The sequence below is a fragment of the Syngnathoides biaculeatus genome, chromosome 12 (genome assembly GCF_019802595.1).
Source record: "Syngnathoides biaculeatus isolate LvHL_M chromosome 12, ASM1980259v1, whole genome shotgun sequence".
NCBI lineage: Eukaryota > Metazoa > Chordata > Actinopteri > Syngnathiformes > Syngnathidae > Syngnathoides > Syngnathoides biaculeatus.
This window is the reverse complement of record NC_084651.1, coordinates 3,364,687-3,388,063: the sequence shown is the minus strand read 5'-3', so window position 1 is coordinate 3,388,063 and position 23,377 is coordinate 3,364,687. Positions and strand designations below refer to the sequence as shown.

Sequence of the window (23,377 nt, the reverse complement as noted above, 5' to 3'; positions counted from 1 at the left end):
GCTCAATACTTATGAAGTACAGTGAACCTGTGTTTATTGCGTGGGGTGTATTCCAAACCCACCTACACTACGTGAAAATCTGAAATATTTACACCGGCCATACGAGATATGTCAGAAAAGTTCCAGGACTGGTGTTCAATTCCAAAGGACAACCTGGACATTTTCCCGGGATCCTTCATGGCGCTCCCGTCGCGGTCATCTTGACGTCATCCAAGTATTTGGAACAGGTCCAGGAATTGTCCGACGTTCAGAGCATTGTGAGCGGGCGCGTTGCCATGGCGAACCAGCGACTCTCTCACGATCTTTGTAGACGTGCTGGTTGATGGTCTGGCCCACAGCGAAGGGGGAAACGCTAGCTTTTGGTTGACGTTTGAAATACTACACTGGTTGATTGACTGATTTGGCGCACAACTCCAGATTACGACAAAAATCAAGTCCATAACTGAAAAATGATAAACCCGCGATCTGGTCCCAATGTCGTAATTTATGTATCGCGTGCTAAATGTCCAGCCAATTTACGTGAAGATGCTAAAATGTGCCGAAGCGCCCCCTCCTGAGCAATCGGCGGTCTTGGAAAAACAATGCAAAATATTCCATCAGTACTATTTTTGCGAGGGTTTTGAAATATGATTTTGACGTCGTGTTAAAACGTGCACTCGGGCGTTCTCCGCGTTGCGCGTCTTGAACGTGCTCGATGTAAATTGCGCGGATGAGCTTTGAGCGCCGGTCCTGACAGATACTTGATCAATGTTATCTGTCCGTCCCCCCCCCGCCGCCGCCAAGGCCCGACCAGCCGATGCCTGATTGCGGATCCGCCTTGGACTTTTTTTTTTTTTTTTTTTTTTTAATCATCCAAAGCGGGTGAAGTGTCGCCGCCACTTGCCGCCATTGTGTCGTATCAAAGTTGTCAGAGGGGTTGGGGGGTAAAGTTTAATCCCTTTCGACGGCGTCCTCTTTGGCAAAATGAACCTTTGGCCAATCAATGCTAATTGATTTTGCTTTTTTTTCTGACATTGACCCAATAAGACCGCCGCTCCCCTCGCCAGCCGGCGCGCGACCATTGTCATTTCACTGATAAGCTACCTGCGCCGTCATAAATCAATTGTAATTAGCAAGAGAGCAGGGGGGGGGGGCAGACACGCGTAGTCGAGCGGGAGCGAGAGAGCTCGTGTTGAAGTTGTTTATTTTTGTATCGAGCCGCTTTTGTCCACGGCGTCATCACCCAAATGATCGGCGCGTCGGCGACTCTTATTTGGTGCTCGGCCGGGCCCATTGAGGGATTGTCGATTTGCTCGGCCGGTCCATCTCGCACGGACACACACGCGCGCGTCTAAGATCAACTAACAAAAGCGTATTCTGGATGAGGCCGTTTATTTACTCAACTGCAGTCGGGGGAGGCCATTATTTGTGCGCTTTTAGAATACAGTGCCGCCTTGACTCGGGAGTTTGATTAAGTCTTTGACCACGCTCGGATATCAAAGTCCTCATCTCTCCAAATCATCTTAGCGCATTGAAGTGAATGAAATTGCCGTCATGTTATTGTGTTCTGTTGCCTCAAAAAAAAAAAAAATGTATTTTTTAACGCCCAAAAAAAATGCCTTCTGCACCACTGTACTTTAGATATCATAATCATGTGATTTACAGGGATGCCTCAGTTCTCGACCACAATCCGTTCCAGAAAACGGTTCGAGAAGTGATTTGTTCGAAAACCAAATCGATTTTTTTCCATTACAATGAATGGAAAAAGAAATAATGTGTTCCAAGCCTGAAAAAAATACGCTTTTTAAAGCTTTTTTTTTTTTTTTTTTTTAGCTTTTCCTGATAATAAACTGCATAGTAGAAATACATGTGTAGTTTAAATACTGTATATAATGAAATAATTTAAGAAATATATTTATTTTTTGCTTAAAATGTATGCTTTAGTAGTAGAGTACGCTATATCTGTAGCGACTCGGCCCCCGGCCTTGTAAACTTTTTTTTTTTTTTTTTTTTTTTAAATTAACAAAAGTGCAGGATAACTTTAAACAAGCAACTTGCCTTCTTTGGAAGAAGAAAGAAGAAAAACAAGACTCACGTCTGGGAAACGTCTGTGTCCAGATACTGCGTTATACAGAATAACAAAAGTGCGCTGGTTGCGCCGCACGCGTTATGTCATTTCCGGGTGTTTTTTTGGGGGGCGTTCGAATTGACAATAACAAAACGCGTCGTGAGAGGGTCAGCTGCTTTCGCCGCGCGCATTATGTTATTACCGTTTTTTTTCGGTGGCATGGGAATTCACAACAAAGCAGGTCGTGGGTCAGCTGGTCTGGCAACGTGCGCATTATATTATTTCCAGGTTTTGCCAGAGGCGTTCGAGTACCGATTTTCATTCGATAACAAAAGCAAAAAAAAAATCTCAAAATTTTCTTTCGAAAACCAATTTGTTCGAAAATGGGAACATTCGAGAATTGAGGCTTTACTGTATTAGAATGTAAAAAAAAAAAAAAAAAAGATAATTTGATGGGTATTGTGGTGTTCTTTCCATTGTGTGGGGATATATATATATAATACTACGCGTAGATTTAATAAATCGGAGATGAAGTATTGGTGTATCCTCTGTCTGCATGTGTTGCTAATACTTGGCGTTCAAAGTTTTATAATTACCACAGTTGATGATGGTTTCATTTTTTCTTTTGCGTAGTCATTAGCCCATCTATGGCATTTTTTCTTGTGCCCTAATCATCAAGTTAAAGTTCTTTCGCGAGACAAACCTGATGAGACTTTGTTGAATGCACAACGCAATTCACAACATGTAATTTTTGTGAGTTTGGGTTTTCAAGTAGACCTGAACCGGGAGTGAATTCGTCAATTTCTCCCTCGAACGGTGTCGAGCGACCACATCATTCTGTTGTCAATTTGCTGCCGTTTTGTTCAGCAGCTGAGATCAAATTTTCAAGATTTTCTCTTATTTGAATGAATTGCACACCAGTAGAAAACTGTAGGCGGCACGGTGGCGCAGCTGGAAAGCGTTGGCCTCACAGCTCTGAGGTCCCGGGTTCAATCCCGGACCCGCCTGTGTGGAGTTTGCATGTTCTCCCCGTGCCTGCGTGGGTTTCCTACGCTTGGCCACTCCAGTTCCCCCCCAAAAAAAATAAATAAATAACCATCCAACATTAATTGGACACTCAAAATTGCCCCCACGTGTGATTCTGAGTGTGTTTGGTTGTCTGTCTCTATCTGCCCTGCGATTGGCTGCCAACCAGTTCAGGGTGTACCCCGCTTCCTGCCTGTTGATAGCTGGGATAGGCTCCAGTACTCCCGCGACCCTTGTGAGGATAAGCGGCAAGGGAGATAGATGGATGGATGGATAAACTGTACACACATTGAGGAGCGAGCAAACGTCACCTGAGACTCTTTTGTGGCGCTGCTCTTTTATTTTGTAGGAGTTGACACAGACTCGGCAAGAGATTCAAAATGGCATCGAGGAACTGAGACAGTTGCACTCATTTTTCATTTTTCTCCAATAATGGGGAAAAAACGAGGCAATTATTAAAGGGAGAAGCATTTATTTGTCAATTGGAGGAAAGTGGCGATTTGAGTTTGGGGGCCATTCTTTGCGGAAAGGGGGTCGGCGCCAGGCAAGTGCTCGTGTAGCGAGCCGAATGACATATTTGGGAGGGCGCGCAGACAGACGTTGTGTTCTCGGTGATAACGGTGCGTGTTGGTGTGATGCCAGGTGGGGAAATGCCATCTGTATGCCACGCTCTCATCTCACCTCCGCAAAATTGATCCACTATGGCCTCTTTATCTGCTTACACATTCACACCTATGCGCGCGCGCGCGTGTGTGTGTCGTCAAGCGGGCGCCCTCTCAGCATCTAAAAGGGATTTATGCATAGTCGGGTCCCAGACTTTTTCCTGTTACGCTTTGATATGATAAGCTTTTTTTTATATGTTTAAAATCAATATGTAATCCTATGCAGGAGCTTATCCCCACGTACACACACACACACGGACGCCCACGCACGCACGCGCGCGCACACACACACGCCGTTTGTAAATCTATTTGGGCTTTGTAAGGCGGGGGGTGGGGGGGGCGGCGGCGCCTCGGCCTCCATTGATTAGCTTCACTGTGGAATGCGATCACATCGGCGACTTTTCATGATGTCACCGACTCTTTCGGGGTGGATGCGCCCACGTTTTTATGACGCGCGTTTTGTTCATACACGGGGATAATTTACTGCCTTCTCATCTTTTATTTTGTCAGCTTTTTTTTTTGCACTCGTTTGTGTTGCTGGCGCGAGACAAAGTCACAAAGTGCCAAATTCCATCCGTCCCATCTTCCAGCGCATATGCGAGGTCGGGACAATGTTTTCATGCTCCTTTGCCGGTTAGCACTCGTTTATGTTAGCGGTCCGACGTGGAAGGTTGTCGACAACGTGACAGAAAACAGTACAACCTCGGTTCTCGACCACAATCCGTTCCAGAAAACGGTTCGAGAAGTGATTTGTTCGAAAACCGAATCGATGTTTTCCATTACAATGAATGGAAAAAGAAATAATGCGTTCCAAGCCTAAACAAATTAAGCTTTTTAAACCATTTTTTTTAGCTTTTCCTGAGAATAAATTGCATAGTAGAAATACATGTATAGTTTCAATACTTTATATAATAAAATGATTTAAGAAATGTATTTATTTTTTGCTTTAAATGTATACTTTAGTAGTAGAGTAGGTTAGGCTGGGAATGCATTGCCGTACCGACTTCACCCCCGGCCATGTAAACCTTTTTTATTAACAAAAGTGTAGAATAACTTTTAAACAACAATAATGAGGGGGAAAAAGCTTTTTTTTTTTTTTGTATTTTTACAAAAAGTGACATTAACTCGGAACTGGACTTAACGAATTCTTTGAAACAAAACAAAAATGCAGAAATGCTAACGAGCTAGGAGCATTATTGAAGTCCACAAGAAAAAAAGCAACCCAAAACTATCAACTACTGCATCAAATCTCTTCGGTGGGCGTGACTCCGCCCCCTGGAAATTCTTTCTTTTCCCAAAGGAGTGTGCTGGAGTCCAGAACAGCTCTGGGTGAGAGGCGAGGTAATCCCTGAATTGGTCGCCGTCCAATCGCAAGGCACATAGAGACAAAAAAAAAAATTGCGGTCACCATCAGAACTACGGGCAATTTAGAGTCTGATTTTTGCTCTATAAAACTGATGGTGTAGTGGTACACACGACCGACTTTGGTGCGAGCAGCGTGGGATCGATTCCCGCTCAGTGATGGCGTCGATATCTGCCCTGCGACTGACTGGCGACCAGTTCAGGGTGTAGTCCGCCTTTCGCCCAAAGCTAGCTGGGATAGGCTCCAGCTTTCCTGCGACCCTTGTGAGGATCGGCGGCTTGGATAATGACATGACAAGCTAAAATGTATATTAAAATAAATAACGTCGCTAATTTTTTCTTTTTTTTGTCTATTGCAGGGGTTTTCGGGAACGTAACTCCCATGATAAACGCGTGATTACTGTACATGGATTTTGTTGTGGAAAATTTTTTGAAAGGTAGCCAAATTTTGATGAAACATTTGTATTTCCATCCCAATTTTTTTTCTTTACATTTTTGTTTTTTAATGAACAAAATATTGCATAAAAGAGTAAGGATTTAAATATGTCCAATTTGAAGTAATGTTATTTTCAGTTCCATATTTGCCGCATCATGGACGTTTGATCTTAAAACCGACGATTTTGCGTCGACTTCTTCTTTTATTTTTTATTTTTTTTTTTGCCTTCCACTTGGACTCCGGCCAGCGTCTGCGAGCCGGGAAGACGCCAACACAACGCAAGAAAACGCGTTTTCGCTTCTTGTGAAGTAAAGATCAACGTCTCCGAACTCGTTTGGAGCGCTCCTCTCGCTGCTGAATGCATTAAGTGTGTGTGTGTGTGGGGGGGGGGGGTCGAGTATATACAGGCCCGAGGGGGTTCACGGGGATTGGACCAGCGCATTCTTGTGTATCTTGCGCCGACTCACATGGTTACCGGCAGCGTTCACGGCCAGACTTAATCTGAATACGCAGCCCCGGCGCCGGCAGTTTTGCGTCCCCCCCCCCCAACCGACGCGGACACGCCGCCGTTGTGTTCGTTGGCGGGCGTCCGCTCACCCCCGCCCGCCTCGCCTCGCTCCGCTCACGTTTCTCGTCTCCCCTCTTTATTGTTTACCTTCCTAATGAGGGGGGCGGGACCCGGAGATGTGTGATTGACGGCACCCCCCCCCCCCCCCCAGACCCCCACGCCCCGTTTTAGATGAGAGCTTCTCTGAAGATGATTTTTTTTGTTTGTTTATTTGTTTCTCCAGCATTGCTTTTGGGAATTTTTAATTTTTTTTTTTATTATTGTTATTATTCTGCCTTTAGCCGCCATGTTGTGGAATGGCCTTGCCTCTGAGAATTGTGGCGTCCGCCGCATTGAATTGGTTCACCGGTTTAAAAATGTACAGTTAAGTGATGAAATGTTTTGGGATGTGCATTTATTACTGTACCCTGCGACTGACTGGCGACCAGTTCAGGGTGTGGTCTGCCGTTCGACCCAAGCTAGCTGGGCTGGGCTTCATCGTTTCTCTGGGGATGACCACGAAACAAGATGGAAGTATTTCTCGGTTTCCACAATTTACAGTTCAATTTTTTTTCCCTTTTTGGACACACCGTAATTTTCCGGCCTATAAGCCGAGACTTTTTTCACACGCTTTCAACCCTGCGGTTTATCCCGTGATGCAGCGCCAGCGTTAGCGCTGTGCTAGCGTTAGCAAGGCCCTAGCGTTAGCGCACCTGGTTATAATCCTCGGTAAAAAAAAAAAAACACACTGCGGGACGTACATTTGTCACCGTGTTCAATTTACCTGAGGGTGGGCGACCCCTCACGTGAAATTGAGAAAACGCTGCGCGACGTTCACGCGTCATCGCTTTGTGGGAGATTCGAGTCGTCGAGGAAAAGTCGTAGGATTTCCCGCGGGATGCCGACGCTCACGTCTCCTTTTCTCACCTTTGCAAAATTCATACAAACGTTTGTGCAACACCACTCCTTGGTTTACATCACCCCCCCCCCCCCCCACCCGATATTGTGGGAGTGCAAATATTATCAGAACTCTGTTTATTTGCTTGGGTGCGCCACTTGAAAGAGGCCAAAAGCTTTCTGGACGCACACAGAAAAATGTCCACACACACACGACGTGTTTATTTCAAATATTCTTCATTCTTTTTATTGGTCAGTCAACATGTCATCAAATATGAGTGGTGAGGGGTGGGGGGGGGGGGCGTTCAGATGTTTTAATTAGCGCCTCTAATGATGAGAATGTTGAGGTGGAGTGGGGGGGGGCAGCGGGTGGTCTTTTCTGTTTGGTGCCCGGGCGGATGTGAGCCCTGTGGGCGGCAGCCCCCCCCACCCCCCTCCCCCCACCCCCTCCTCCTCCTCACGGGGCAGGCGGATGGGGATTTGGGTGGGGGTCCCACCTGAACCCCAGTGGGACCCCGTGGGGGCCCCTTCCTGTTCACACTCGGGAGACCAGAGTCAGGAGGGACCAGGGGAGGGGGGTGGCGTGCCCCCCCCACCCCCCACCTTTTTGTTTATTTACAAAGTGCCACATGATCAACATCTCGTTAGCGATGACTCAATTACATGAACTGAAATTTTTTTGCAGCCTTCGAGATTTTTTGACACTTTAAAGAGCAAATGCTTAACATGGAAAAAAAAAAACTATACACATAATTCATTTTTTTCATGTTTAATATAAATTTCAACAATATTTTTTCTTCAAATTGGGGCTGTTGCTTGCATTGGAAACAATTAATATTAATTGTATTAAAATTGCCATCCTTTTCCCTATCAGGAACAATAAAAAAATACAATAAAATAATGATAAAAGGCGTGCAATGATTTTACAATAAAAATACAAAAATATATTTAAACAAATACATAAATTTAAAAAAATATCCCCCATCCGTCCCCAAGATGGGCAACTAAAGAGAATTAACAAAAACAAAACATCCAAACATTTCTCATGAGACATATTACAAAAAAAAAAAAATTGTATGAATTAGAAATTGTCATTTAGTTTCCATTTGGTCACTTCAACGGAAACTGCTACATTTTGTCTCCACGTTTGCGCTTTTGGAGGATCCGAAAAAGTCGCCGGCTCCGAATTTTCCTGGCGTTTTTGTCATCGTGGCTTTTTTTTGTGCCGTCAGACTGGCAGAAGACGGAAGCCCAGAAGCGCCGCGAGCAGCTGCTGCTGGACGAGCTGGTCCTGCTGGTCAACAAGCGGGACGCGCTGGTCCGGGACCTGGACGCCCAGGAGAAGGAGTAAGTAAGACGCCACAAAAATGCATCATCGGTCATCACCACCCTTGGGGGCAGGTGGGTTCCTACCTTTACCCCAAGGGGGCGCCGCCACCTCCTTGTTTACAAAAGTCAACATCAGGAAAAAGGAGCCATCTCCCTTACTTCATTTCAATTCTGTTGCTAACCAAAACAGCAGCACTACAAACCACCTCTTGTGGAAATCTTGGCATTTTAATTGCAGAACTTCGTCAAATGTCTCCTGATGACCAAAAAAAAACATTTTTTTTTTTTTCATCATTTTTTTGCACCAAATAAATACCACCAAATAAATACCACTTTCAGTTGTTTTTAATGTTGTTCCAATTATTTTACATTTTGATGTTTTTTTTTTTTTTTTAATTTTACATTCCAGCCCATGTTTTAGTGTTGTTGGTTTGTTTTTTTTTTTTTTTTTTTTGGGGGGGGGGGGGGGCAGTTCCACTTTTTGATGTTGAATTAGCGTCCACAACTCCAGGACACTTTTTTTTTTTTTTCTCACATCATCATCGTGCTTTTCATGTCTGTCAAGGTTTCTGCCGTTGACGTTTTTTCTGGGGCTGGGGGGGTCTCGTTTTCTTTTTTTTTTTTTTCCCAGGGCCGAGGAGGAGGACGAGCACCTGGAGCGGACGCTGGAGCGGAACAAAGGCAAGATGGCCAAGAAAGAGGAGAAGTGCGTCCTTCAGTGACGACGACGACGACGCAGCGACGTCAAGAGCGACGAGAACAAAAGCGGCGGACGACGTGTGCGGCGGCAGCAGCGTTATTTTATTTTCATTTGATTTTTTTTCATCTAATTCCACGCTTTAAAAGCAGGCGGTACTTTTATAGGAGTTTTACGGTTGTCGTGATGTAAATGGTAACGCTCCACACGCAAAAATGTCTTGGTTTTTCTTCTTAAAAAGAAAGAGGAAAATCTTGTTTTTATCTTTTTATTTCATTCACTTGACAACTTTTTACTGTAAAATATCTTGAATTGTTCGTAACTGCAATTGTTTTTTTTTCTTCTTAAAAGCAGTTTACCAAAAAGAAAAACATTTTTCCACAAAAAAACCGTCTTTAATTTTTTTCAGCATAAAAGCTTGCAAGTTTGCTTTTTTTTTCTCTTCAAGTCATGCAGTCAAAGTGAACAAATATAATATATTTATTGTCCTATAAGCTGCTTGTATGTGAAACTGCCATCACTTTTTTTCCCTCCTCATTTTGAATTCATATTTATTGAGATTTGCTTCCACATATTTTCTTCTACGAGCTCTCCGTTTTATTTATTCCACTGGCTTCAAGAGCAACCTTCAATAAAGTCCTTGTACATTTCATATTCCACAACAGATGTCTTCAGACTTTTTATTACCCAATTGAAATATAGTTTTACCTTCTTTTTTTTATTGCCAACTTTAGAAACGTGGTGGTTGAAACCTTTTAAGTAGATTGAATTTTTGCACCAATAAAATCATGGAGCAAAACTTTGTTCTTTTCAAATAAAATGTATATATATCATTTAAGTTTTTCTAGGAGAATTATTAAATCATAGCTCTCCCCCCCCCCCCAATGTGCTACAATTCCCCAATGATTTAACACTTGAAATGAATTCACCTTCTCCGAGCATGCGCGCAAGTATGACTTCAACCATTAAACATTTGACATTACATAAAATTAAAAAATAAATGAAAATCTCGTCTTCCCTTACTTCCAGACGCGGTGCTCCTTGAGCGGCCCGCCGGCGGAGGGTGTTTATCCGGCGAGGAGTCGCTGCGCGGCGGCCTCAACCTGCTCCGGCTCCCCCCCCCCCCCCAAACCCCCCCGCTCGCCCGCCCGCCCCCCTCCTCCAAGGCGCGCAAATGAAGAGTGACAGCACGCTTCTTCTTTTCCTCCTCCTTGTTCTTCCTCCTCCTCTTCCTCTAACTTTCACATTATTAATCAGGCTCGCTTAACTTTGTTTTATTGCACTTGTCACAGCAGGGATTAAAATGAATAGAATAGATTAATTAAAATGGGACGGTTGAGGAGGGCGAGGCCACTTTGTGACGGCTGATTCGGATGATGTCAAAATGTTGCCTTCCTCATCTCACTTTTATTACTCTATATGATCATTCCAAATATTTTTTAGTCATTATTTTTGTACGATGCGTGTTTTTTTTAATAGATTAAGTACACTTACCTGCCACGACTGAAAGATCCCCAAAAAATCCTCTCCTATGAGTTATGAATAAAATAAAAGATCCACATCGACGCATGTGGAGGCCCCGCGTCCACGTCCGCGTCCACATCCACGTCCACGTGCACTTCCACTGCGCGACTGCCGCTCCATCCTGAGATGGATTTATGGAAGTATAGATGGACGAAGGAGGGATGGAGGGAGCAACTTTTCCCTCCTCCTCCTGCAGGCCGCCTTAATCCTGAGCTTTAGCGGCTCAGAAAGGAATTCAAGAACAATTTGGGATTAGACAAACAATGTTAGGGACCCCCCCCCCAAAAAAAAAAAAAAAACTTGCCCGGTCACTTGATATGTGTAGTAGACAAGAAGTAAAGAACAAGCAAATGTTGTATCTTTTGCCTTTCTGCATCACTTTCACAATTAAATGAGGGCTCCTCATGCTGCAGTTTTGTTTCATTTTTAATCAGGCAACTTTTATTGGCCTTCACACAATTCCACACTTATTTCAAAATATCGCATCCTGTGCTTCTGCTATGAAATAATTCTATCATAAAATGTGTGTGTGCGTGCGCGCGCGCTTCCCTTATTATTCAACTTTACGTGCTCAAATGTAATTCTAAATGGGGATTAGAGCTCATTAATATTCATGAGGCTGGCACGGCTGTTTTTATGTGCGTGTGTGTGTGCGTGTGCGTGTGTTCTGGCGGATATGCGTGCGAGTGTTAAAAAAAAAAAATAAACCAAAATGGATTAACGTTAACGTTTATTTGAAGGCGTGAAACAAAAGTAAAAAAAAAAAAAAAAAGTCAAACATTTCTTCGAATTTAATTTTTTTAAAAGGAAAGAAAGGCCTGAAATGTTGCACCCGCGTGGATAGGTTTGATAGTTAACTTCTTCCGAATCAATGTAATACAGCAATAAAATAAAAACTTTTAATATTCGAACACAATAGTCAGTCAGTTTAATGCAAAAATAACAACCTCGTTTTTATAGTGACCTTCAAAATCTACGTTTTTGTTTGTCTGTCTAATTTTGTTTTTTAATACAAACGTAAAGCAGCAAGATATTTTTTATTCAAATATTTCTAAAAATGAAAAAAAATCGATTTAGGAAAAACTGCAAATGAACAAGAAACTGGCAGGTTTTTGCACATTTTAGACAAGTAAAAGTATAAATGGAATTTTACATATAATAAAAGTGACATTTTTTTTCTTGTGTTTGAATTATAAAAATCCTTTATTTTCATGTTTTTAGACGAAAACAAGCTGAAGAGGCCCTCGGAGGAAAGAAAGGAAGAACGCGAGAGAAGAGAGAGGGAGAGAAGAGAGAGAAATGGGCGCGGCTCCCGTTTCTGCCCGATCTCCTATTGGCCACCGTGCCCATCCCTCATGCGGAAGTGGCGCTCCCATTGGCTGTCAGAGGCGGGCCGGCAGGTGTCAGCCTTCACTTAGAGGCTCGGGGCGGGCGGAGGCCTGCATTAGCCTCACCGAAGCACCCGCGCGTACCACAACCGCGACCGCAACCCGCATGCGGCGCACTCTCCTCGGGCCTCGGACCACGGACGAGCCGCCGACGCCGTCGCCCTCCGCTGGGACCGCTTCCAGAGCTTTTGAGAGCCGACATGTCGAGCGCTTTTCTATCCGAAGGGGAGCGACTTTAGGCGGCTTGCGTGCTTTCCTGCTCCCGCCGCCCTCGCTGCTGGATACTTTGAATTAATTTCACTCGCTGGGAAGCACAAAGAAAAGAAAGGAGACACACAAAACAGGTAACGTCCAGTTCGATGGCTTTTTCACCAACTGTAGAAGTGTATTTAAAAAAAAAAAAAAAAAAAAGCAAAAGCAAAACGTTTTCGTTTGTCATAGAACTTTAGTTTGTGATAAAAAGCAAGCAATAAGCCATTTTAAAATAAAGTTCCTTTTCAAAACGTACTATAAAATGGTACCTTAACCCCCTTTTAAAATAAAATTGGGTCTCCATAGTCGAAATCTATTTCGTCATTTAGTTTAAAAAGGGGGGCGGGGGAGGGAAACAATACCAAAGTACATTAAAGTACATTTTCTCTTCATCTAATCCAAATAGAACTTGTGAAATATTTTGTCCGAAAGTTTTTTTTTTATTTTATGTCTTTATAATTTTAAATATATCGTGGATAAGGTTTTGTCAGGCAAAAAAATCGTAAATTTTCTGTTCAGTTAAGACAAATGGATTTTATACAAATCTGCACATAACATGGACTTGGACTCCCTTTAAAAAATATGTAAATGTATTTGGTGTCCATTTATCCCAATTTTATTGCTAATGTAGCTAAAATACATATCAGGCGTTTTCATTCAATTTGAGGACAATAAAATTTAAACTTTAAAATAAATGGATTTGAGTAACTATTAGTAAGGGATGCGTTTGAAAAAAAAGAGCACATTTCATCTAAATTATTAAACGTGAATTTATTGCTCACGAAACGTGCACAAACTCTTTTATTCAACATTTTTCCACTCGTTAGAATTAAATCAATTTCGTAAAAACTCTCAATTACTTGTCTTCATCATTCACGCTTATTGAGTAAATTGCATGTGAATTTGTTTCCCCCCTCCCCAAGATAATTATACATCGTGTCCCGGTTTTTTTTTTTTTTAATGAAAAAAAAAATATTTGAAAGACAAATTCAAGTACTCAGGCACGTCAACACTTAAATTAAAGGCACAATAAAGTCAAGACATCGTTTTAAAAAGATAAGTGTTGAGTTTTTTTGGGGGGGGGGTTAGAACTTTTTTTTTTCCCTTCTTGTTGTCGATAAAGTGTGGAAGTTGAGTTGCTGCTAATGATAACGGGTGGGGGGGAGTTAATTGTTGTTGGGATTGTTTTCAATTGTTTGCTTGCTGATAAGAGTAAATTGTGTTGGGGGGGGGCTTCGGTGAGAGGGGCGCGCTCAATTTGCACGCAAATGTTTTCTTGTGTGCTTTTGAGCGCAATACACGTTGGGACAATGATAAACTGATGGGGGGGGGGGGGGGTAATGCTTTTACTACCCAAACTAAAACAAATAGTTTTACACGTTGCTGCATAAATATGCCAAATGGACTGACTTTAATTTCGACTTAATTTAATGGAGCAAGTCACTGAAAATATGTCTTTAAAAAATACCAATTGTGCTACTGTTATGGATTCAAGCAAATATTTTTTTTTAGTTTTTTGCCCCCCTGAGGACTTGATAAAATCAGAAAATAAATAGAATTGAAATCGCTTCATTTGTCTGCCTGGCTTGTCTTTTAATTGTAGTTGAAAGTTATTTTGTCAAACATTGTAAAGGAAATTATCTACAGTATACAACAAAAAATTGTTTTGTTGAGGCCAAAACATTTCAAACATTGTTCTCATTTATTGTACATTAATCTTCATCCTCAAACAAAACTGTTTTCCAAAGTTACGATGAAGAAAATGATTTAAATTCAATTTTACAGCTCATTATAATGAATGACGTGATTAAATGCGCCCTTTTGTATCTACTCCCAAGTTTGTGAAATAAAAAAAGAAAGAATTGAAAGCACACGATCATCAATAAATGATATTAATGTAATGTACAACACAGGTGTCCAAATCCAGGCCCAGGGCCAGATGCAGCCCGCCAAAGTGTTTTGCGCGGGGCCCATCCATTTTTTTTTTCATTTTTAAAAAATAATCATTTATTTGACTTGAAACTAAGGCAAAGCACATAACAAAAAACCTAATTTTCCTTTCCACCACATTTTTGGACAAGTCAAACCAGTGTTGATATTCAATTATTCATCTTGTGACACCCCCGCATCCCCCGGCCCGATTTTCACTCTCTAACTCCCACAAATTTTTTCAGAGTCCCTCCCGCGTGTGGTGACCGTGCAACTTTTTGAATGTTTTTTTTTTTTTTTTCCCTTCCACAGGGAGCGAAGCACCCCCACCCCCAACCCCCCCACCCCTCGCGGCCTTCGCCGGCGTCCCCGCCGTCAAGCTGCAGCATCCCCGGGGCCGAGCAGCAGCAGCGGCGGCGGCAGCGGCGGCGGCGGCGGCGGCGGCGGGCCTGCAGTGGGCCGAGCTGGGCGGCGCCGCGGTGAGCGCCGGCTGTAGCATGATGTCCTACCTCAAGCAGCCCCCCTACGCCGTCAACGGCCTGCACGGCCTCAGCGGGGCCGCCATGGACCTGCTGCACCCCTCCGTCGGATACCCGGGTATACGCACCGCGGTGACGTCACGCGCGCAATTTAACCTGCACGAACACGAACAAGGAGGGTTTGCACCCGTGCACGGGGGCTCCTTTAAGCTTCTTTTAAGACATAACGACGAGGCCTTACTCACTTTTCAGGTTTTTTTGCAGTGGATCCTAAATTATCAACACAATTTATCGGCGTTTCCATTCATTTAAAAAAAATAATAAATTAATCTATTTATAGTCAGATAAAACACTTCCACGCAGTAGGAAAGAAATTTACCGAGCTCCCCCCCTCACGAGTAACAACCTGCCATGGTGGGGGAGGGCAAGTGCATATTCTCATCAATAAATTCGAATGTAGTGATTTTTTTTTTTTCCTCACTCACTTTTTTTTAAATTATGCTATCCAACTGTTAGTGCACCAAATAGGCAAGCAAAACAAACGATTCAATTTTCATTTTTATTGCAAAAAAATGCATATAATTATTAAAGATGTCCCATTTTTTTGCTTTTATTGTAAATAAGTCCATTAAATAAAAGTTCAAAAGTGTTCCAAAGTCACTTTTTTAGGGTCTCCATTCTTTAGTCTACTTGTGATTGATACACAAGCAAAAAAAAAATTTTTTTTAAATTTTACATTGCATTTTTATTTAAATAAATTATATATTTGTAGATATATAAGGTTGTGTCTCGAAAAAAAGTTCCTGCGCCAATCTATATTCAAATAACAGTACAGTAGTATTTGATTAATGTATTTAGTTTCTTCAACTGCAAAAAAAAAAAGTTGGTTTGCAGTAGTTTGAATTAAATCCATTCTGGAAATGTTTACCTCGGAAATTCATGTATGGGGGGGGGGAGACAAACGGTCAGGTTGAATAAATGAATTTAAATTATATATATATATATATATATATATATATATATATATATATATATATACACACACACACACACAATACAATTGAGACAAAGTTGCGTTTCATGAGGCAGTTTTTTTTATTATTATTATTATTTTTTGACCCGTTGTTGTTTCCGTTACGTCAGCGACGCCGAGGAAGCAGCGTCGCGAGCGGACGACGTTCACCCGATCCCAGCTGGACGTCCTGGAGGCTCTGTTCGCCAAGACTCGCTACCCGGACATCTTCATGCGAGAGGAGGTCGCTCTCAAGATCAACCTGCCCGAGTCCCGCGTCCAGGTCGGGCCGACACTTTTTTTTTTTTTTTTTTTTTTAGGCTCATCGAAGAAACGAGCGGATGCTAACAAGCAATGAGCTAATATGCTAATTAGCTGCGCTCTATTTAACTTGATTGATTTATGACGGGGACGTTATTAACAATAATTTGTCACGTTGAATCACTTCGGAGAACATCTCAAGTGTCGTCCTTGTCTTCAGTTTAAAAGTGTCCACTCTGTAATTGTTTGACTTTTTACCGTGTGACCTTTGAACTTTGTTGCTGAAGTGAGCGTCGCCATTTTGTCAGGGGGAAAAAAGTGCAAGTTCGTCAAATAGAAAATCATTAATTTAAAAGAATCACTTTCGCTTATTGTTTTGAAACAAAAAAAAAGGATCACCGAGAGATTCTATGACTCATATTTAATGTGGGCATTATTCATTCACCAGAGATAACTTGTAGTCAACTAGAATTATTTAATAGCTTTAAAGTAGGGTAGCAGTATTATCTGAAATGGAAATGAAAATGTCCACCAAAAAATTTCGAGATATAATTGCTCATTTAAAGGTGCAAAACGTTGAGACTTCTTTCCAGATTCTCTTCCATGTCAGATTAAGGCACAAAATGAGGCCTCGAGGCCCAAGGAGGCTGTAGCCACCCCCCCCCCATTACCTTTTATTAAAAAAAAAATCCAACAGTAAACATTAACGTGTTAATAAACATAAACACGTTACATAAACATGTAACGTGCAGACGTACCGTTTAAAAAAATTTTAGAAAAAAAAAACATTTTGACTTTTTTAAAATGTTCATTGTACGAAATGTCACCAGCCAGTGAAACTTTAAAGTTTTGCTAAATTGTTAATTATGAGTGATGTGGTTAAAGTATTTGACTCTTTTCCAGAAATATGGAGGCGACGGGCTCTCTGCGCACACAAAATAAAAAAAAAAAGTTTTCTGGTGGTGTGCTTATTTCCGACTTGATCCGTGTTGTACAAGTGCAGAAAAGTGTAAATCCCATATACCGTAAAAACCTAAAAACCTAAACCCTAGTGCCATTTTTTTTTGGGGGGGGGGGGGGGGATCTGTTAAACAAACGTATTAAATGTAAAGTAGAAAGTTTCCATTTTGTTGAAGACCTAATCAAGAACACAAATGTTCTGATATTAAACTCAAATCTTTTATCCCCATTTGCATCTCTGCGGTCTTCAAATTGCAGCACATTGTTTTGTTTTTTTTTTTTTTCTTTTTGGACCCTCAGCAGTCCGGGCACCCCAGTGTGAAAACCAGTGTTCTAAAAATGTTCCCAGCTCTGAAACGTGACCGCTTGTGTCTGCATTTTTTTTTTTTTTTTTTCCCCAGGTGTGGTTCAAGAACCGCCGGGCCAAATGTCGTCAGCAGCAGCAGAGCGGCGGGGGCGCCAAGGCGCGGCCCCCCAAGAAGAAGTCGTCCCCGGCCCGCGAGAGCACGGGTTCGGAGAGCAGCGGCCAGTTCACGCCGCCCGCCGTCTCCAGCGCGGGGTCGTCGTCGTCCTCGTCCGCGGCGGCGCTGAGCAGCAGCACGGCGCCGTCTATCAGCACCGTGTCGTCCATCTGGAGCCCCGCGATCTCCCCGGGTAACGCCCCCACCCCGGCCGCCGCCCCCTCGGCCGCCCCGCTCCCCGAGCCCGGCCCGCCCTCCAACGCCTCCTGCATGCAGCGCTCCATGTCGGGGTCGGCCGCCGCCGCCTCGTACCCGATCTCCTACAACCAGACGGCGGGCTACGGGCAGAGCTACCCGGCCCCCTCCGGCTCCTACTTCGGGGGCGTGGACTGCGGCTCCTACCTGGCCCCCATGCACTCCCACCACCACCAGCTCAGCCCCATGGCCGCCTCGTCCATGCCGACGCACCCGCACCACCACATCGGCCAGTCCTCGGGACACCCGCACCACCACCACCCCCACCACCACCACCACCCGCACCAGGCCTACGGCGGCTCCGGACTGGCCTTCAACTCGTCCGACTGCCTGGATTACAAAGAGCAGACGGCCGCCTCGTCCTGGAAACTCAACTTCAACGCCTCTGACTGCTTGGACTATAAAGACCAGACCTCCTGGAGGTTCCAAGTCTTGTGATCGCTGACTTTTTTTTTTTTTTTTTTTCCCCCACCCCCGATGAAAGTGGCTGGATCGCCTGGGAGCCGGGATCTTGAGGGAGCCGGAACGCGCTAGCTCTTAAAATTCCGTGTTGGGCGCACGTTCCGGTATGTTCTCAGCCGGTCCGTTTGCAAGGCACGCCGACGCCCAAGGGTGGAATTCTAGGAACCGGAATGTTTTGGCTCCTGAACGCTCCGGGTCCTGAACGTTCGTCAGTCCTGAACATTTGTGATCTGGAGCGTCCGAAAGCTGAACGTTCTCGAGGCGAAAATGCTCGGAAAGTGGAACAGTCCGCCCCCCAAAATTTTGTTTTGGAGTTTGTTGCACTCTGGACCCAGAATTCTCATGAGCTTGAATACTTCCGCTCCTGATTGGGCCGGCTTCTAAAAATTCACGAGCCAGAACCCTCGACTCGAGTATTCCGGGTGCGGAGTGGAACCGCGCTCTCGAAATTCTGTGCTCGGTTTCCTAGACGCTTGCAGCTCTGAGAGTTCGAGGTCACCAATTGTTCAGGTGCCAGAACACTGCGAACCCGCTCCGGAGCCCAAATCCCTGGAACCGCGGTGTTCCGGCTCCTCAACGTTCCCGACCTGGAACTCTCAGAGCCGGGGCGTCCCGGAGCAGGCACGCAGAACTGGAGCCAGAACCTTCCAGAGTCGGGACTCGCAGAAGGAAAAAAAATGACGAGAGAACAAAACATAACCAGGACAGCTGTGGAATATCAATCAAAACTCCCCTCGTCACACAGTTTTTTTTTTTTTTTTTTTAATTTTTTTCATTTGTGTTCTTTTTAGAGGAGATTTTTAGTCAGCGCATGAGCTGAAAGTGTGTAAATATGTATTTGGGTCAGTTCCAGTGACCGCCTTTAGATGGTGTTTTTTTTTTCTTTACTACACACGTCGGGGAGAGAAGAAAAAAAAATGTAAATGTTTCCAGAGGGATGAAATTGGGCCCCTTGAAGTTTTATTTGACAATGTTTTCGTTTTAGCAGAAATCGAACGTGAAGAAGAATTTCGACAAGAAGCTGAAAGGATTTTTGCTCACTTCATCTTCCTCGAATTTCTTTGGCTTTGTGTTGATTGTTCGCGCGCATCACACGCCGGCGACGACGACAAATATTTGGATTGGAGCGCAAAGAGCGGCCACGCCCCCAAAAATGACTTCTGCTCAGATCGTGTTGAATGTATCTGCCCCCCCCTCCCCCCCCACTTCCACGTTCATCCAATAAAGATCCCTTCAGTCATGTTTATTTCTTCTCAACGTGACTCTGTTCATTTCATATTTTGCAAAAAAGACTTTATTTTTTGTAATTTGAATCTCATTCTCGTCGCTCACTTGCAAACAGCTGATTGAAACGTGGCGGAAGTTGGACGCGTTCTTGCCAAAAACGTGTCGTGACTCGGCAGTTCGGTCCCGTTGAAAACCGCCCAAGGGGGGGAATTGAACTCGTGAAATTATTGTGGAAGAACGACGACCACCGATGTGCCAACAGAATAAAACAAGAATATTCTTCATTTTTTACAATCATTAAAAAAAATAACGCGCTACTTGTTCAGTGAGACTTTTCAACAGAATACAATAAAACAGATTAGCTTGATTTTTCAGGGAATAACTTCTGTGAATCATTTCAACTTTGCGGCAGCACGGTGGCTCAGCTGGTAAAGCGTCAACCTCACAGTTCTGAGGTCCCGGGTTCGAGCCCGGCCCCACCTGTGTTTGCGTGTTCTCCCCGTACCTGCGTTGGGCTTCCCAAAAACATGCAACATTAATTGGACACTCTAAATTGCCCCTCGGTGTGATTGGGAGGCTCCAGCGCTCCCCGCGGACCCTTGTGAGGATAAGTGGCTAAGAAAATGGATTGATTTCTGTTTTTTTTTTCCATTTCCATTTTTTTTTCCAAGTGTTCAACAGAGTTGAAAAGTGCACTAAACCTAAGAGTTATTAACTCATTTCATGTTCAGTGAACAGCAAATATCTCAAGCGTAGTTCTCGTCACGTGACGATTCAACAAGTGAGAAAAGTGCAGTTGGTGGCCTTTAGTCACAAATTGTGAGCTCCTCTCACCGGGAAGAAAAAAAAAAACAATCCAAACCACACAAATAATTGATTGCAAAGCTTTAAATTGCTTAATATCAGAAGCTGAACGAACGCAAAAAACAAATCCAGAATTCTTGCGGGCGAATTGAACGGTTGACACGGCTGACGTGGCGACTGAACTGGAACACATTTTTAAAAAAGTGGAATCCAAGCAAATTAAAGTTGAGTTTCATGGTGTCAAATACTTTTTTTTTTTTGCTTCTTTATAAGGAGCAGTTTTAATTACGCCTACAAATTTTTCTTTTTTTAAACTTGAAGTAAAACATTTCATTTTATGTTTATTTATTATATATACATATAAAATTTATTTTTTATTTAAAAAGTCATTTTATTCCAAGTATTTGTCTAAAAAAATATATTAAATAAAATATAACCTTGTATTTAGTCAACATTTCACCCTGCAGTTTATTTACAATTTCATTTCATATTATTTAGTCATGGTTAAATAATAAAATCTCCCTTGACAAAACTAGTACTGCACTTTTTATTAATTGACTAGTTTAACTGCATTATTGTGAGAGTCGTTTCTAATATTTTGAGGTACCCGAAAGCGTTGCCACCGCGGTGACCACATTTATTATAAATCATAACATGGTTTAAAAAAAAAAAAAAAAATAAAGCATAAACAGAAAATCTGTGTTCGGGGAAACACCAGCACTGCTTACACTCCACACACAAGATTTATTTACACGAGACTGGTTTGTCCTTTTCACCTTTCGTCTGCCCTTTTATTGAGTTGGTTCAAGTTTTCCGTCCTGTACGGAGAAGCCACGTCGACGCAATAAAACGGGAAATGCTACAGCACAAATTGCACATATTTCAAAATAAAACTGGGTTTGTGGAATGTCACAGGAAGTTATTTTTCCCCTTTGATACACTCAATAGAAGTGCCCCACCCCCACAGCCGAAAGCAAACATAACGGTACAACCCGTCTGCTCGAGAACCAGGAAGTAGCATGATAGCAGCTGGGCCTTGGAAGAGGTCTGAAGTCCGCCAAGTGACTTCTTGAGTCATTAGATTCGGTCACTAACGAACCATCTAACGACGCCCTCGAGCTTTTCGGTCCTGCTGTCGATTCACAAACACGAAAACAAAAAGTAGAGCGCGGAAATGGCGGCGTATCGACAACGGCGTCACGATACCGTTACGTGACGATCCAAAAACTGAGAAGATCGGCTGTTTTTATCATTTAGCGGTCTGGTGAAAAAGCGACCCGTCCAGCGGAAGAGTTGAAAACTGATTCACGCGAAGTACACAAAATCAAAATAGGACAGTATCGATAGCGGATTTTGCTGTATCAATACTTTAGTGTACACAAACTATGCTACTTAACGATCTCTTAATTCGGATTCACTTGAAGTGTTTGATGAAAAATGATTCCAGTACAGTAAAACCTTGGTTCTCGACCACAATCCGTTCCAGAAGGTGGTCCGAGAAGCGATTTGTTTGAAAACTGAATCGATATTTCTCACCGGGACACGTCTGCATACAGAGGCTGCGTTATACACAATAACAATGCGTGTCGTGGGTCAGCTGATCAGACTGGCGCGTTATGTTATTTCCGGGTTTTGTATTCGCTGTATTTCATAAAAGCAGCCGTATCGTAGTATCGTTAACCAATTTTGTCATGTCGCTAACGCGGTGCGTAAGAAATGATACGACATCACAAAATCAACATGTTGAAAGAAAAATAGGCCACAATAGGCGTATGATGATACGCAGGTTAATAATTTGTGATTTTTTTGCTGTATGGATTCTGTAGCGTGCCAGGGATAACCATACCGTTCATAGTGATATTGGTACAGTATACGGAAAAGCTGCAGAAATGATCTAGGTCCTATTTATCTACATAAGGCAATTGAACGATTCTCATTTTCAAGCAAAGCAGAATAATGAAAAAAAAAAAGAATACATTGACAACAAACTGTACAGTGTACGTCGTTACATTATCGCAGATGGTGAATAAAAGAATTGACATTTTTTTGTTGAATTTGTTGCACTTTTTCTCGTCGTTTTCTCCCGTTTAAAAACGCTTTGGGTGATGATGTCATTAGACTAACGAGATGTTGCGTCATCGTTTCAGTGACAAAAGTACTTTTCTATTTAGCATCTGAGTGAAAGTGACGAGAGTTGACCACGAGCATGTTGCTAGCTTTGTTAGCTTAGCTGGCTAACGCTAATCACAGCATAGCATTACGTTACAGAACATACCTTGGACCAAACAAAGCTGAATATTCACGTATTCAAATGACTTTCTCCAAAATTCCGCATTAACGAGAACGCAACCACCTCACTGGTCGGTATTTCCCTGTTAAAAGCGCAAACTACAGCTCAAACGTTGCAAAAATAGAGCCAAAGCGTCGCAAAAATCGTACGTTTCATGCATGAACTGACCTAATGAAGTACATAATGACGCGGCGCTCACACACAGACGACCGAGCGGCCCCTTGGGCGGAGGGGCCTTCATTAGCGCCGATAAATCCCGGGATGCCGCAAAGTGCTGCGGGCCGCCTTCATTAGGAAACATTAACAAGGCCACCGGTGTGTTAATAGCCCTGATAGCGCATGTCAAACGTGTTAGTTAGCTGTTAGCCAGAAGCGAGCGCCATTACCATTGCAATGGAGCTTTTTTTTTTTTTCATCCTTCTATCCATTTTCTTCGCCGCTTATCCTCACGAGGGTCGCGGGGAGTGCCGGAGCCTCTCCTAGCTGTCATCGGGCAGGAAGCGGAGTGCGGCCTGCCAATCGCAGGCCACATAGAGACAAACTGTCGCACTCACAATCACACCTTGGGGCAATTGAGAGTGTCCAATTAATGTCGCATGTTTTTGGGATGTGGGAGGAAACCGGAGTGCCCACCCGGAGAAAACCCACGCAGGCATATGGAGAACATGCAAACTCAACACAGGCGGGGCCGGGATCGAACCTAGGTCTTCAGAAGTGTGAGGCTAACGCTTTACAGCTGCCCCACTGTGCCGTCATGTTTTTTGTTTATGTTTGGTAACCCCGGCGACGTCACAATAGCAGCAATGTGCAGGGTCCTCCTCCCACCACCCGCATATTTGTAAAGTCGTCCGTTACCTGTCGTGTGTTAGCACTAAGCTAAAAACTAAATGAAGCTAGCGGACCTTTAGAAGACAACGAAGTAGTTTGCTTTGCTGCTACTTGTTGCGAAGCTCACTGCCACCGGAGCTAGCGCCCAAGGAACTGACATTTTTGGTCGCGACGCAAGATGATAACGACAACGATGATGGGAAATCGGGAAAATAAAGTCATTGAGGTCGGCTCGCTCGACA

General features: G+C 43.4%; 2 protein-coding genes across 3 annotated transcripts in view; both read left to right on the top strand.

Annotated features, from left to right (window-relative positions):
• The window catches only part of ehbp1 (EH domain binding protein 1), a 151,319-nt gene extending 141,654 nt beyond the window's left edge, over positions 1-9,665 (top strand). For both annotated transcript variants that reach the window (XM_061836575.1, XM_061836576.1), the window contains 2 exons: positions 8,210-8,324; positions 8,938-9,665. In XM_061836575.1, the coding sequence (XP_061692559.1) occupies positions 8,210-8,324; positions 8,938-9,028 (206 nt within the window). In that variant the 3' untranslated portion in view covers positions 9,029-9,665. The remainder of the gene's footprint in view (positions 1-8,209; positions 8,325-8,937) is intronic.
• Positions 9,666-11,948: 2,283 nt separating this feature from the next.
• Positions 11,949-23,361, top strand: otx1 (orthodenticle homeobox 1). Its single transcript, XM_061837652.1, has 4 exons — positions 11,949-12,259; positions 14,409-14,693; positions 15,719-15,870; positions 17,210-23,361. The coding sequence occupies exons 2-4, from the start codon at positions 14,594-14,596 to the stop codon at positions 17,960-17,962; spliced, it is 1,005 nt and encodes a 334-aa protein (XP_061693636.1). The 5' UTR covers positions 11,949-12,259; positions 14,409-14,593; the 3' UTR covers positions 17,963-23,361.
• Positions 23,362-23,377: the final 16 nt, after the last annotated feature.